Raw genomic sequence first — 15,323 nt, forward strand, 5'->3', positions numbered from 1 at the left:
GTTACATTGTGGATACTTCAAAACATATCAGGCAGTTTCAAGAGTCTGACATTAAAAACAAATCAGATGAATGATTTTGGTCAAATTGCTAGGTGGCACCAGACGTGACGAGTCTCGGCTGTAGTCGAAATCCTTTGACCAGGGAACCAGACTTTATTTGGAATGTACCTTCTCTGGGCCTTGAGGGCGCTATGTATCAGACCTTTAGATGCCCGCCTCATTAACTTGTGTTTGAATCTGGCAACAAGGTCACAGGATCTGCCACTTTATCTCGCAAAGTCTTAGTTTCATTTTTACTTTCATTATTTAGAGGTTAGGGGGTGATTGCTTTGAATTTATTACCAGAAACCTTTATCAATAGACTCTTTCTGTGGCACGACCCAGTTTTGTGGATTAAAGTCTGTTTGTTCCAAAGGTCTTTCCCACTCGTCTCTTCCAACATGGACCGCCTTTGCGTGCTTTTCTTCACTGCATATTTGGTTGTTGTGATTCACGGGTTTGGAGGTAAGATTAGATACAGGAATTCAAAAATAGGTGCGAACAAAGTTAATTTTGGATAGTCTGATTCGTTTGTTATCTGAAGTGGCTGTTGGCAATACCGTCATCTTCTCTTTGCACTTCCCTTATTTATTTATTTCGATGGGACTCTTGCAGAGAACGTGGGTTATTTTGCTGTATGATGTTCTGTGATATCTTAATTTCTTTTTGTTTCAAATTTACTGCGTGCTTATGAATAAAAAGACCTTTGTGTACTGACGTAATATTTTCTACTAAGGACCTTTAATTGGAAGGGGTACATTTTTAATTCATTACTTTAAACATTTGTTCTGTAATACTTCATTTTGCATAAACAGGAGAATTTCACATATAATAGGAGGTAATTGTCAAACCATATCTCTTAAATCTATCTTTAAACTTGTTAACCAATCCTGTTAAATTGAGTATTTCCTGTTCATCACGGAACCATCGATAAATGCAATCATAATGAAAAAAAATGACAAAAATGTAACAAGTTATGCCTCTTTGCTTCAAACGCATACGCTGACCACGACCTTGAAACTAGGAGGCAACACGTAGTAACACGCTTTTGTCATGAGGCCTGACAAATTTCAAATTGTAAGTCGTATATTTGTATACATTCCCCACTAGTCAAAATTTGTTGTGTAAACGACAAAACGAAAGTTGCCCACAGTTCTCCCCTTTTTTGCTTACGATATGCCTTTGGAAGGCAATTAACTCATCTCTTCATGTCTTAAGTTGTAGGAATCCGATAGCTGAATGTAGCCAGTTAAGCAAAATCTAAGCCAAGCCAGAAATTTAAAAGAAATTGTTTTGGGCCACTTTTTTTCACAAAGAGCAAAGATGATTAATTACCACTGTGCAGTTGGCAATTTTACGAAACAACTTCTCTGTACATGGATTCAGGAACCGCCTTAAATTGAAAATATGCCAAAAATAAAACTTAACGGGACGACGTTCTTTTTGAAGCAATACACGATTTCATATTAATTGATTACAGGGGTTAGAATACCTGAGATGTAAAGTCCACGAGTCAGGCACACTAGCAAGGCTTGGCGTATTGAACGCATACATTTCACTTCGTTTCTGTTTTAAGTGTGTAAGTTAGGTAAATCTATTATCATTTTATGGTAATACACTGCAGGATGGTATATATTTCAAATGCCCCCGCTGACTCAATCTGAAGAAGGAGCAGACAAGACAGTGCAGTGTCTGGTGAAAGACACAAATATCGAAACGCTGGTTTCACCATGTCAAGCTGGGGGCAGCTTGAGTTGGCTATGGAATGGTTCCACAATAGCTTCGTGCAGGCCAGCAGAAGTCCTTGAAGGTTTCCGATTTGATGATACCAGCGGTGAATTGACAATATTGAACGTCCAGAGGTCTATGAATGGGACAAGGTTGACATGTCGAGCAGTCGACGAAGACGCCGTGGAAACGCAAATGTCGACGTCACTTGCCGTGATCAGTGGTAACTACTATGACTAATTTCAGGCCTGCGTCATCATGATTAAAGCCCAGGCATTACCACATTATTGCAAAAAGTTGACCTTGCCACAGGGTACATTGTGTTGAAATAACTCGACCTGTAGCAATGTATTTATACTTATTTACAAGCGCGCTTTGCAGCTTTAGTAGGGTGAAACACGATCAGTCGAGCCCCCCCTAGAAAAGCACACATGGAAACAAAGCGTTGTAGCTTTATTGGGATTCCTCAATTTAAATTCACATGACCTATTAAGTGTCGCAGTGCAACATTGCAAAAACTACGTGGTAAGACATAAACCGATATAACCGTCCTCGTGACAGAAACGAAAAAAAAAATCACACGGGCAAACAATGCAATCGTCTGGTTCGCTAAAGGAAACTTTGAAGAAATAAATTTAAAAAAAATTGATATTGGTGCCGACTAAAGCAATATAAATTTGAATTAGTTACCCAACCGTAACCGACATCCTGTGATTCACTTCATTTTGTAAAATAATTCGTGATTGATCGATGATATATTGAGGAACACTTGGCACCTTTCCAAACAACAGACTTAAGACATAAAGTTACACTGAATTAAGTTTCAGAAGATTTTTAAAAGAAACGGAAGTGTGACTGTAAAAAATTTAAAGTAATACAGCAACAGTTAAGATATGAAAACTGGTTTTTCCTTTCCTTTTTTGGTAAAGCAAAGTTCTTGATTCTTGAAGTCCTGGAGAGAGATGAGGCCGTGATTGAGTGCAGAGCTGCTGCTAAATATAGCAACGTTTGCACATCTGATGGACCTGATGCTGAATGGAGTGTGGGTGATTCATTAATTGCTTCGTGTTCCCATCAAGTCACAAACTTGTCAGGGACTATTGACAATCAGACATGGGCCTTGGTAATACCAAATGTCCCCCTCTCGATGAATGGGACGACGTTCACCTGCAAAATGTTTGGATCTGGACATGACGAAAACACTGTTGAAGTAATCGTGCGAAAGAGTAAGTGTTCGTGAAATAAGTAACTAGAGATTGTGTATAGACTGATATAACTGGTAATGATAGAAACGGAAAACCGCTTTCCGTCCTCCTATCTTGTATTTCCACTGAAAGATTGTGCTTGGGCGATCACGGTGATCGTATGAATCAGTATCTTTTCTTTTTATAGGGATTTTGGTCATTGAGACAGGATTATCGGAGGATGTTGGGGTCAGATGGGGTGACACTACTCTGAAGTGTTTAGTAAACAGTATTCCAAAAGCCTTTCCAAGACTCAAATTTAAGTGGCTACATGACGGAATTTCATATGATTCTTGCAAGACTTCCGGAGCTGAGGATTCCCAAAAGTATGAGTTTCATCATGACTGGAAGAGCTGCAATCTCACCATACGGCATCTTGATTTTGCCGATGAGGGAAATTACTCCTGTCAGGTCAGCGAGTCCTACATCACACAGTCCAGCCATATCTTTTTGACCGTCAATGGTAAGCAAATGCAACACACTAACGATAAAGTCCGTTAAACATTCCATTAGTTTTGAACTGTTCACTGGAATCTACAGTAAGATCGAAAGTTATAAACACATTGCCTAGTATTTTGTACAGATATGAACTTTGAAATTAATATTTATGCCAGCATCATTGTTATTCTCTACAGTTGACCCCGACGCTGTATACATCTTGAACAGTTCATCGAAGGACTTTCTGAGAGGCGATGTGTTCATCCCGACAGGCACCACTCACAACTTTACCTGCCTTGCCACTGATACCAAACCACCTGCACAGATCATCTGGAGCTTTGATGGAAAGGACACCAGTGAGACAACAAGTGTTATTGGGTCGAACTTGTACAACACAAGCAGTGCGCTTGTCGTGTCGTCTATTCAGAAAGGACAGCATTTGAATTTCACTTGTACGGCAATAGGGCTAAAAAAGAATGCGTCTTTCACGATTCGCCTGATTGGTCAACAAAGAGCAGGTAAGTTTTCTTCGATTTTATTCAGCGTTAGTTCTCCTTATAAACATGTACTTTTCTTTGCAAGTGTTGTGCCCTTTCTTGCAAATTCTTGCACTAAGACGATTCTCATCGGGCATTACCTGCCATTCTGGCAGTTTTTGTTTGCCCGATGCACAAATGAAGTACATTCTAACCCTAATCTAAATTGAATAAAGTTGTACAGATAAACAAAGAAATTGACTGGAACAGAACTTGAGCCTGCGAAATCTGAAACGCCGTACCCGTGCTCTACTAACCGAGCTATCCAGCTATCTGAAAGGCTCTTCCCGTTTGCCAATACCTCCGTTCGGAGGTGCTAGCCAGAAGCCATTTAACCTGAAGCACCATATAGCCAGGGATCACGCCCCAATTACACGATACAACATGGAAAGTAGTGAAAAGAGAAGATGCGGCTTTTTGAACATAAATCATGAAACAAACTATACAGCAAAACTAAGTAGGTACTTACTAACTATTAGAAACATGAACAAAGAATTTAATTGGAGCGGGATTTGAACCTGCGACCTCCAGAACACCGTGCCGATGCTCTACCAACTGAGCTATCCAGCCCTATGTTGGTGGCTCTTCCTATATTCCTTGACTGTAGTAATTAAGTTTATGATTTCAACCAAAATGAATGCCAATAGTATGCGCAAAATAACTAAATATGCTGCAGATTAAGGCCTATAAATTAATACGTTGACAAAATACTCTGAGTTTACGCAAGCAGCATACGTCCTTGTCATTCACCATTATTTTAAAAACCGATATTTCATGCAAGTAAGTGTTCAGTTATAAAACGCACAGTGTATTCTATTACCGGCAAGGTTGAAACCTTGCATTTAGATGGGGAATCCGTCTTTATTTCATCAGGTGTTTATTTAGAGATTTTGTGTCTTTTTGGTTTTTTTTTTCTTCTTCAGATCTAAAAACAGACCTTTACATTACATTTATTTTGTTATAATTTAACAGATTTTGAAATAACTTAAATATGCTTCGTTTTTTTTCTTTATTTTTTTTTTTTGGATTTGTTGCATATTACCAACGATTTTAAGATTTCTTTTTCTTTGTCACCGTTAAAATCAAATTTGCCTTGGGTGTTTATCGTAAATTCGAGAATATCGAGAATTTATTTTTTAACAGTTGAGCCTCCACAACACATCGACACCGATTCCACGTCAACCGTGCACACAGCCAGTAAGTCTTTGGGGCTGTAATAACTCAGTGTTTTTTCCCCTTTATTAAAGGGACAGATGTTGGGATGACTTATTTCTTATGTTTTTGCTTTGATCAGATTAGTTTGTATTTGACCAAACAGCAGTTGATCATAGTTAATGAGTCAGTATTTTTGTTTGGTACAATGCTTTTATTTCCTTGTTTCCTTTTGTGAGTATGCACTCTTAATTTCTTTTTCATTTTGACCTGTGTTCTATTTAAAACAACACTTTGTTTTCCCAGCTACTTTCCAAGAGCCCACAGGACAGGCTAAGTCAACACTAATCTCCATAGCCATCGGTGTCACGGCTTTACTTCTCCTGGCAGTAATTATAGGGATAGTCTTCTGGAAGAAACGAAAACGTAAGTCGTTATCATTTCAAATCCACAATTACCGATAACCCAGTTGTTGATATTGCTGTCATTTTGCTGCCTTTGTGTTTACCATGCGGATAGTGGATTCTTACTTTTATGTTCATATGCTAATTCTAAACTCCCCCAGTGTTTGCTCCGGCTGCTGTTCCGTCTTAACCCCAAAGAGCTATGGTTTCCGATTAATTAAATTTGAAACCTTTTTTTTTTCTTTCACAAGATGGTGTTAATAAACATAGTTGTGTAACTGAGCCTTGCTGGTTGCCAGGGTTCCTTTGCGCGAGTAATGCGTGTGCTTAACAATTAATCACAAACATTTGAAATCATTCCTCCGAGTCGGTTTTCCGAATGAATATTCATTATAGAAGGAAAGGCAACTAAAAGGGGAAACAAAGGAGCGGGAAGAGATTATGCAGAAGAAAAAAAAGGAAGCTTAAGACCAGCACTGGAAAATCTGCAACCTTTAAGTGACTAATTTTTACTTTTTAAAAGAGAATACATTTCTACCCAATGCGAGTGCTTCAACCAAACAAAACGAAACTAAAATAATAAAGAGACGTATTTCATAACACATTACCTGAATTAATTGTATTTAAAAAAATAAAGGCATTTGACAGGAATTATAACACAGGCTTAGCCTATGTAGAAATTGGTCTACTTATATCTACCTTTCTTTCTATTTGCAGCTTACACTCTCACTGAAGCAAACGAGTAAGTACATTGAGAAAATATACAAAACAAATACACAAAACCAAACGCAAATACGGCTTTCCTGCCTTGACAGGCCTTGTTTGTGGTATGTTTGATACTTGCGCATTCAGTTTCTACTTACACTATTTAGATATCTGCTGCAGAACACGCTTCAAATAAGGCTCTCAGTGTCTTCCTGTTACCTTGTTACCATACGTGTTCAAACACTGAGCATGTTTAGCGTAGGCCTACTGATTGATATAGGGTTTAGCAATTAAGCCTTGATGCTGGTAGGAACTGGACACATAATATTTGGCTTCTATAAACACAGTTTGTAAGGTGAGAGTAAGATTGTTTTCAAGTGTAAGCAGAGGTAAAGAGTATCTACCCCAGCCCCCACGGTTGAAAAAAACAAGGCGATAAAGCACCCAGTTGTTCGCTCTCCATGTTTGACTTGTTCCTGAATTTTCATCTTGTTATTGGTTACTACCGGTTTTTATTTCAGGCCCGTTGTACGCTTCAGGCGGACCGAATCCCCCAGGCCCACAGTCCCCGTGAGTTCTGCCTTGAACACAGTCGTGGGAGCATCAGGTATGCTAAAGTTGCTCATTTATGGATTTGCAAATTAAAGAAGGATTTTATTTCGGGAGAGGGTTACCGCAATGAGTCATGCGTAAACTTCAAGCAGTCGGTAATAAATTTTATATTTGAAAGAATGCAGTACAAGTGGTAGCCTGGTTAAACAAATATCGTCTTCCTTGTTTTGATTTGCAGGTGACACTTTGAGAAATACAAACCGGTAAGTAACAAAAACACTAAATGTCAACTTACGCTTTCCTGATTTCACAATGGTCAAGGGCAAGGCACAAAGGTATAGCATACATGTAATGAGACCAGTATTTATTTATGTTAAAGCTGTCCATTGTGTTTGCACTGGGGAAGCGCTTTTAGTCTCACTTACAATTCCATTTTCGGGAGCAGCAGTTTTAAAGAACAAAACGTCAGCGCTTTCACTTTTTGATACTGCCATTTGTGTAGAAACTAATAACAGTTATGTTCATGTGAGTGAACCCTTGCATGCAGATAATACATGAACTAATAGTGACATACACTTAAAGCCCAGGTTGTACCTTATATTAGATGCAAGGTAAGACACGTATCTTCAATTGATACTACAAAATCAATAAGTATAACATAAATTGCCTATAACTATTAAAACGTTTTGTACCAATACGGCTTATAAATAACTTTGCTGATCGGTGTAAAGTATAGGAAAATCACTGTATTACGTTACAGGGGTTATCGGAATTTTTGTATTTAGCCTGATGGAGGGTTTTCGGTCACAATGTTAAAAAAACCTAATTAATAAAAAATCTATTTCTACAGCAATGTTCTGAAAAAGCCGTATTAATGAAGGACAAAAAATCCAATTGAAATATCTTTCCCCTATGCATGCCATTTAGGCCTGTCGAGGTGCGGTTCAGACGGACTAGTACCGACAGTCTCATTGTCCCAGTGAGTTCAGCCCATTATCAAACAACCATAGGATCACCAGGTAAACTTGTAACATTCTTGTTTGTAAATAACGGTCGTGTTAACACGCTGTATAAACGAACATGCTATTTTAAACTAATGGCAGAAGTACGGATAAGGTCATCAATTGGGAAGGGGGGTTGAGAGTGAACGTTTGGTCATTTTGGAGCAGTTACAGTTTTTCCTGCTTTGTCAAATCAGATTTCAGGGTCGCAGAAACTGCAGCTGGTATACCCACTACTAGCAGTCAGCAGCCTAACACAGTAAGCTTATGACATTGGTCAAATTTTGATATATGTTAACTTAAACTTTCAACTTTAAAGTTTCGAAAATGCATCCCGGAATTTCATAAATCACACTGTTGAAGTTCATATCATTTAAAGGTCAATGGAGTTTCTAATGGTATTATTTACTGGAACGTCCAAAACAGTTATGCATTCATCTTATAGCCTACTAACACAATTCTGTATATAGAGTCGATATTATCCATAACAAAAACACGGACGTTACAAGCAAGTCTTGAGTTTTTCCTAGACCGATATCCTCGAAGTACGCTACTTCGTCACAGTGATTCGAATTGTTTGTCATAGGTATCAGTATCGGGCTTCTCGTGTTGTATCGAATCCTCTGATCATTTCTAAAACTTGTGCACTTTTAGGAAACCCTGGTTGATCCAGACATCCAAAACACCAGGCCACACCCACCTGAAATCCCGCCCATTCGCTACCAGCCTCCTGCACACTACGAAGACATCGACCAGTACCTGGTACCGTCGCAGTTGATCCATATTAGAGAATATTCCACTTATCTAGGGGAGAATGGGCACAAGACCGACGGGCCAGAGGGAGAGGGCGAAAAGTAGAATGCTCCTGTCTGATCATTCTGTGATAAACGCCTCCTTCTCTTTCGTGGGGATAGCAGACTTAATTCCAGTCTTGCGTATAAGCAAGTCTCCAAAAGGTATCAAGCACAACAAATATGAAGCCTTATCTTTGATAAGCCCACAAATGCGCAGAGATTGCTTCTATGAAGTTGAGACAGTGACAAAAAGTTGAGTCCCTTCCATGGTGAACGATGCTTAGAAATTTAGAGTGTTCGTTTAGATGGCAAAAATATATCGAGTATATATAATATATTCTATATTGACCAGAAAATGTCCAAATTACGAGATGTTTGATTCCATCATTCAGTATATGGTGATTAAATAAGAGAAATTCGTTGCGATATGTACAAAAATCAAACGTGACGAATACTTGCCCTAGTGCCTTCAGAACCGGAAAAAACCTGAATAAAAGCTGACCGTGCACGACATGAACTAAGGCCTATGTATGAAGCAATGATCGTGAATGCCTATTTGTGTAAGTAAATAACTCTCGTAGGACTGTACGTCTCGATAAGGAGAAACAGAAATGTAATCGAGCCGTTGCAATATACAAGATTGAAATGCGTCATAAAGCTAGTGTATTGAAATTTATAGCTGCATATGTAGGACAATGTCTGCTTTCAATAGTTCAAATTAAACTCACTAATCACGAAGTTCATGCCCGGATGATGTTTTCACCGGAGTTGAATTTATTGAATTATCTCTGAAAGAAACACGTACAGTTTGTATATTGTTTAGACCGTACTCATTAGTACACACTTTTGGTCAGTAGCCACCTTCTAGTTCTGACCATCAAAAACCTTAGACAGACAAAAAGGTTAGCAACAAAGATTGAAATAAGAGTTGAAAGACTAACAAACAGCGCCCCCTGTGTGAAAAATAATATCAGTCGCAACGCCTTTAAACTTACAAACTTGCTTTTCTTATTGTTTATGCGATAAGCGATCACGGCCAAAAAACATACTTCTAATGTTACCATTGGTTGGGCGTTTTTCATTTTGAGTCGGTAGCGCCCTTCCAACTCTGACCTACAAAAATAACACACACTTGTTTTGATAATGTTTGAATATGAGCTCTGCGTGGCGTGGCGACCCCAACCACAAACATGCTTCGCATATGGCCATTGTATATATTAGGTGTTTTTACGTTTTACCAGAAATAAATTTTATTGCAAAAACTTGGTACATGAAAGTAAACTGAAACTCCACGGCATCATAGCAAGTTGAACAACTTGAAGAATTATTTTGTGAAGTAGAATTACTGTTTAAACACCAAGCATCATTAAAATTAGAATTAATTAGTTAATTAATTTAAATTAAAAGTAGAATTAATCAAGGAAACTTTTAACATTAAATATTCAAACACTATTTTACAAGGCCAAAAGCGGAGTCAGATGCCAAAACTGACTACATTAGTAAAATAAAAGTAAATTAAGACTAGGCATGTTGGAAACTGTCAGGAATTATATTGTGAATTAGGCCTACAGGTATGCGGATTTCACCCATATTTCAAAGAAGTTATGATGTATACCAGTTACATTTTGTATGGAGATAAAGAACCATAACCAGTCTGAATTACTTATTACGGTTAAGAATAAAATGTTATTTTCCTGCTGCACCTTAAAGGATTAGACTGTGTTTAAAACAGTTTTACAAGGCGTCATTATAACCCAAAGCGGCGTCATGGCCGCCACAAAATAAACGTCGCCAGATGTCGCGTGGTGTCAGAGTAGTTGGTTTCTTGTTGTGGGTGACATGGACGTTTATTCGGCTTAATAACTGATACAGGAGACCATGCTTCCTCGAAGGCATCTCCTGACGTACCAGGTGACAAACTCTGAAAAGGCCAGTATAAATGTGAAACTTGCGTGGCAACCAGGAATGGTGCTTGCGGGAGTCACATTGAAATGATTAAATGTCCATGATCATGTAAGAAATACTGGAGGTACAGTCAGGAGTCAAGGAAGAAAGACAAACTTTCATGTGCTGGTAGGATCATTGCATGGAGAACAATGAATGTTTCTCAATTAGTTTAGCTTGTTGAGACACTAAACAATTTGTAAAATACAACTCTTGGGTTACGTGTCTTTCAGAAAGTAACAAAAAGAGTCTTTTGGCTGAACAACACACCACATTAAAATCGACGTTCTAATAGCAGTTTGAAACCACTAACTGGATGGCTATTGTCCTGTACTCTTCAGATAAACTTGTCGCTAATAACCAAATATTATTAATCACTATATTGATACTTGCTACAACTTATATCTGCGCTACAAACATACAGGTACATGTAGGCGAGTCATGTTTCAGCATCACACAGCCATTCTGACAACTATAATAGTGATCGATATTTATACAACAAACGTGCAGTTCTCCTGGAAAGCATATGTCACTGCAGCATCGCACAGCCCTACTGTCCCTGGCAATAAACAGTTGAGAATTAGCTGGGCTGGGGAAACATGACTCACACAAGGCCACAGCATGGTCTTAGCTGGTCCCTGTGGTTTCCTAAATTCCTTTGTGCTAAGAGCAGTATTGCAAATAGAAGGGGAATACATTGCCTATGTATACCTCTGAATACACAGTGTTTCCCAAAATCTAGAAAAACATGTCTAAAAGCTTGGAGAATCATCTCAATAATACTGCATTTCTCTACATTCTACTCGACTCCCATAGGCAATCAAGTAAAGTCATACAAATGTCTCAACATTTCTGATCTGGAGAATTCCTTATACATGAACAGCTCTCTTCAGAGAAAGAATACTTCACATTTGGAAAGACATCAGAAATAGGTCTGGGACATCACAATACATCTAACTTCAGTACAGTGGAGTTCCCCTAGAGTACTAATTTAGCATGGGAACTCTTAACTTTGCTGAACTTCTTCCACACAGTAGCGTAATAAGGGTTCCAAACTAAACAACTTTCATTTATTTCTCATATTTAATTGAAATTATTACACTGACTTCACTATTGTCCAGATTTACTAAATAACGTACATTCCTTGCTATTAATTCACTTTCATAAAAGCGAGAAGAGATTACATACCAGTAGGAAATAATGGAGGTACAGTCAGGAGTGCAGGGATAAAGACAAACTTTAATAATGTGAAAACTGTGACATGTGCTGGTAGGATCATTGCATGGAGAACAATGAACGTTGCCAGCTTCCTGGCCCTGCACCTGTGGCAACCCAGTGACATGGGTTGATCTATTACCCCTCAGGGCAAAACAGTCTGGACCAGAATACTATAAGAGAAGGGGGAGGGTAACAATGAAAAAGGGGTAACTATTTTCCATGACCTCCACACTCGCCCTTGTGAAAAGAAATAATGCTCTCAACATTCACTTATAATTACTAAATCGAGTCCTATTCATCAGAGAAACAGTTCATGCAAGGTCCATTTCAGGAGCCTGTCGCTCATCAGTTACCAAGTCGTTTCTCCGCGACAGAGCAGCTTGTTGAGATTCAGGGCCCATGGAGTAACTAATTCCGTCATCTTCTGATCCCGATGTCCAAGATTGTTGGCGAAATGGGCTGGAACTGGATGGCAAGCACAGTAAAGTCTTCATCTAACGGCTGTGAATCTCGTCTAGGCTCGTTGGCTGGGGAAGGGTAACCCCTGCATCGATGCTACTTGACGACGAAGTCTTCCGAGGTACACAGCGCAGTGATTCTCTCAGACGATGTTACTGGCTGATGACTCGTCAAATGTTTACCCTCGAGGAACCATACTTGATTGCTGTGGCCAGTGGGTCCACCTCCAGCTGAGTGACATCATTGGTGGGGCGTGCATGTAACTTGGTGCGGGAGGACTTGAACTTGGCGGGGTCACGGCATACGGCATTCCACTCACTGGTATTTCCCAGGGAGGTGCAGTACCACTTTGGATAGCTGCGATGCGAGGGTTCATGGGTTGATGCGAGGGTCCCCATGTCTGGCATACTGGAATCGCATTTGGGGATAACATTTTCTGCCCGGTCGACCTCCCGGGGGGGCTATTAGCTCAGGCTGTGGCTGGGGTTGTTGTGCAGTTTGGTTGGGTACCTCAGGAGTGACTGGTTCATCGAGAACTGCTGTCTAAGAGCTGGACCCATCGGTTGTTTCTTTAATGCTATCCTGTGCTTCAGTACGGAGGGTGGATAACAGATCGGGTCATCTGCTGGCGATACATCATCTGCTGGCGATACATCTAGTGGCACCGGGATTTACACAGTCTTCCTGACCTGGTCACCTGGAGGCAGATCACATGAGGCTCTTCATCGTCGGAGCTGTCATCACTCACTCGAGGCTGCACTGTTGTGACAGGTGGACTGTGGGTCGATCTAGGCGCGCCTCTGGGTCGGGGAACGACTTGGCTCTGGGTCCACATTAGCCCGCATGCTAGCACATGGAAGGAGAAGATTTCGGTGTAGGACTCGATGCTTTGACGCTTGCCGCTCACAGCTTTCACTTTGTAGACGGGCGAGTCTTCTCCCTTCCTCCAGACAACCACGTACACTTGATCCTCCCAGTACGAAAGGAGTTTACCCAGTTCTGCATGCCGTCCAAAGTTACGCACAAGCACTCGGTCTCCAGAGTGAAGAACAGAACTGCTGGCTTTCTCGTCATGATATCGTCTTCCTCTTCCAGTAGAATTAGCTGGATGTTTCTCTGCGATGGAGTTAGCTTCTTCCATTTGTGCCTTCCATTACCTCACGAACTGGTTGTGATCTTCCGCACCCGGTTCTAATTGTTGGATCATCCCAAAGGTAGCGTCAACTGGTAGGCGGGGGATCGTCCATACAGTAGAAAAAACGAGGAGAGTCCTGTTGCAGCATTGGTCATCTTTTCTGCCATATTTATATTTCCATTTTCCTTGTGTTTAATACAGTAAGGGAATTTTTCTACATCTTATTACATGAATGCAGTTCATCGAACTGAATTTTGTTTGAAAGAGTTTTCAATGTTACTTGCTGGTTGCAAAGTTTGTACACTATCAATGAAAAAAATTGTGCATTTTGGTAGCCAAAAAGGAATACTGTGAACATTTGATTACTCGGTCATTTTCCATTAAATAATTGATTTCAGATCTGCTGCTCGGTCTTTGTCCAAATAAAATACTCATACTACAGTGTATGTGCTTATTATGTGATTCAAACATTAACTTGAAAAAACGACGACCATTCTCCGCGCCACTGCGGAAATTTAAAATATGCTGTTTGACTACAAATTGCATGAATTCAAATAGACACAAAATTAAGGAGAACATTAACCCTTTCTTACTGTTGTATTCCAAATCCATATACATTTCCCTATCAATCTAAGAATCTGCAGGACGGAAGAAGTCAACTGTGATCTTATTGCAGTCTCTGTCGTAGTTACATCTCTGCTGTTTCTCACTCTGACAATTGTCCTGTGGAAACGGAGACAACTTAGGTATGAACGATTACAAGTCTAAGACTGTTCTCCTCTACCGAATGCAACGTTTGATATAATGCTACAGTTGGGGTTGTTGAGACCATACACCCCACAAAGCCCCATCACCATCCCCAGCCAAAAGAAATATTAAATTATTTTGCGTAGGTTATTGTTTTGAAAGTGACATTGTACTCTGAGTGTTTGCGCTGATTAAAATTAAAACAGAAAGATTATTCAGCGGACTTCTGTGATGAGTCATGCTGACAGTGGAGGCCGTAAACGATTATAGTTCAAATACTGCAATCTAAATGCAGTTCCCTCTTTCAAATTTGCAACTTACACTCCCGGGATAAAACCAATAAGTTGAAAACATTTCGAAATGAATGTGAGCGGTTTCAGCTGACAGGCAGCCAAAAAAAGCAAAAGGTTTCAAGTTAAATTTAGCAGAGAATAAGTTATTTTTACCTAGGTAATAAGTAACGTGGAAGCTTCTCTTTGCATTTAGCTGGATGGCTGGCTGGTTGGCTGGTTGGTTGGTTGTAAAAGATACATACATTTCCCAATTCTACAGTTCATACATTCAAGAATAAAGTTCCTTTTTGGATTTGCAGGGCAGAAGAGTTGAGAAAATAATGTAGAAAAGCGTGCGGGAGAACCACGAGGGAAATATATTTTTGTGAGTTGATGGGCTCTGAAAAGATGAGATTTTTATAAACGCGTCAGAAAGGGGATTTCCCATTGTGTATGTACTCATTTAACTAAGTATATGAAGGTCAGTCCCAACGTGTTGGCTAAAAAATTAAGTAGGCCTACTGATGAAAAATGCATTGCCGATTGCTTCATGTAATTGTCATAACTAGAGCTCTACAACGGGCAGCGAACAACATACTTTGAACAGACTACAGAAAGCCTTGGCGGTCTGAAGTTTGTTACTCATTCCTCGTTTGACGTTCCACATTAAATGTTGAACAAATAGCTATTTGATATTAAACGTTGAATAATTCAAACTAGTTTCACATCGGCACAGTCTGTAAAATGTACTGTCACATGACGGAAGGAACTAGTCACTAGGCGTGTTGCCAAGTTACAGATGGCCCTCTGCCCAGGAAGAGGGGAAAATGTAAGGCGCGAATAGCTGTGTGTTGAGTGAGCATGGCACTTCAGCTCCGCCTTCGGCGTGAGGCAATTGGTTAGCAGAAGTCACTGCTTAGTCACACGTAGTGTGCGCGCGCAGGCACAGTCCCAG

At 39.8% G+C, this 15,323-nt stretch overlaps 3 protein-coding genes across 4 annotated transcripts in view; 2 read left to right on the forward strand and 1 right to left on the reverse strand.

Moving 5' to 3' along the window:
* The window catches only part of LOC147797575 (uncharacterized), a 49,819-nt gene extending 38,112 nt beyond the window's left edge, over positions 1–11,707 (forward strand). Inside the window, exons 8-12 of the mRNA XM_087142198.1 lie at positions 6,768–6,853; positions 7,037–7,061; positions 7,726–7,817; positions 7,997–8,058; positions 8,454–11,707. Coding sequence (XP_086998324.1) covers positions 6,768–6,853; positions 7,037–7,061; positions 7,726–7,817; positions 7,997–8,058; positions 8,454–8,657 — 469 coding nt within the window. The 3' untranslated portion in view covers positions 8,658–11,707. The remainder of the gene's footprint in view (positions 1–6,767; positions 6,854–7,036; positions 7,062–7,725; positions 7,818–7,996; positions 8,059–8,453) is intronic.
* On the forward strand, positions 3,050–5,533 carry LOC147797578 (limbic system-associated membrane protein-like). The gene is made up of 4 exons (XM_087142430.1): positions 3,050–3,088; positions 3,177–3,474; positions 3,647–3,967; positions 5,129–5,533. Exons 1-4 carry the CDS (start codon positions 3,050–3,052, stop codon positions 5,200–5,202), a joined length of 732 nt encoding a protein of 243 aa, XP_086998556.1. The 3' UTR covers positions 5,203–5,533.
* A 1,155-nt stretch (positions 11,708–12,862) lies between the features above and the next one.
* On the reverse strand, positions 12,863–14,419 carry LOC147797579 (uncharacterized). 2 transcript variants are annotated; one of them, XM_087142207.1, is made up of 2 exons: positions 13,943–14,419; positions 12,863–13,438 (listed from the first exon to the last, which is right to left on the reverse strand). In XM_087142207.1, the coding sequence occupies exon 2, from the start codon at positions 13,353–13,355 to the stop codon at positions 12,870–12,872; it is 486 nt and encodes a 161-aa protein (XP_086998333.1). In that variant the 5' UTR covers positions 13,356–13,438; positions 13,943–14,419; the 3' UTR covers positions 12,863–12,869. The 2 variants fall into 2 exon arrangements, with proteins under 2 accessions (XP_086998333.1, XP_086998332.1); XM_087142206.1 differs by having other exon boundaries at positions 13,933–14,419.
* Between the last annotated feature and the right edge of the window lie 904 nt (positions 14,420–15,323).

The sequence above is a fragment of the Acanthaster planci genome, linkage group LG10, assembly GCF_054643075.1.
Source record: "Acanthaster planci isolate LZ-2023a linkage group LG10, COTS_SCS, whole genome shotgun sequence".
In the NCBI taxonomy this organism is placed as follows: Eukaryota; Metazoa; Echinodermata; class Asteroidea; order Valvatida; family Acanthasteridae; genus Acanthaster; species Acanthaster planci.

Bases quoted from the DNA above. Each gene is read 5' to 3' on its own strand.
- LOC147797578 (XM_087142430.1), top strand. From the start codon at position 3,050: ATGATAGAAACGGAAAACCGCTTTCCGTCCTCCTATCTT. The intron at 3,475-3,646 runs GTAAGCAAATGC...TATTCTCTACAG, and splicing joins TATCTTTTTGACCGTCAATG to TTGACCCCGACGCTGTATAC. The intron at 3,968-5,128 runs GTAAGTTTTCTT...ATTTTTTAACAG, and splicing joins GATTGGTCAACAAAGAGCAG to TTGAGCCTCCACAACACATC.
- LOC147797579 (XM_087142207.1), bottom strand. From the start codon at position 13,355: ATGGAAGAAGCTAACTCCATCGCAGAGAAACATCCAGCTAATTCTACT.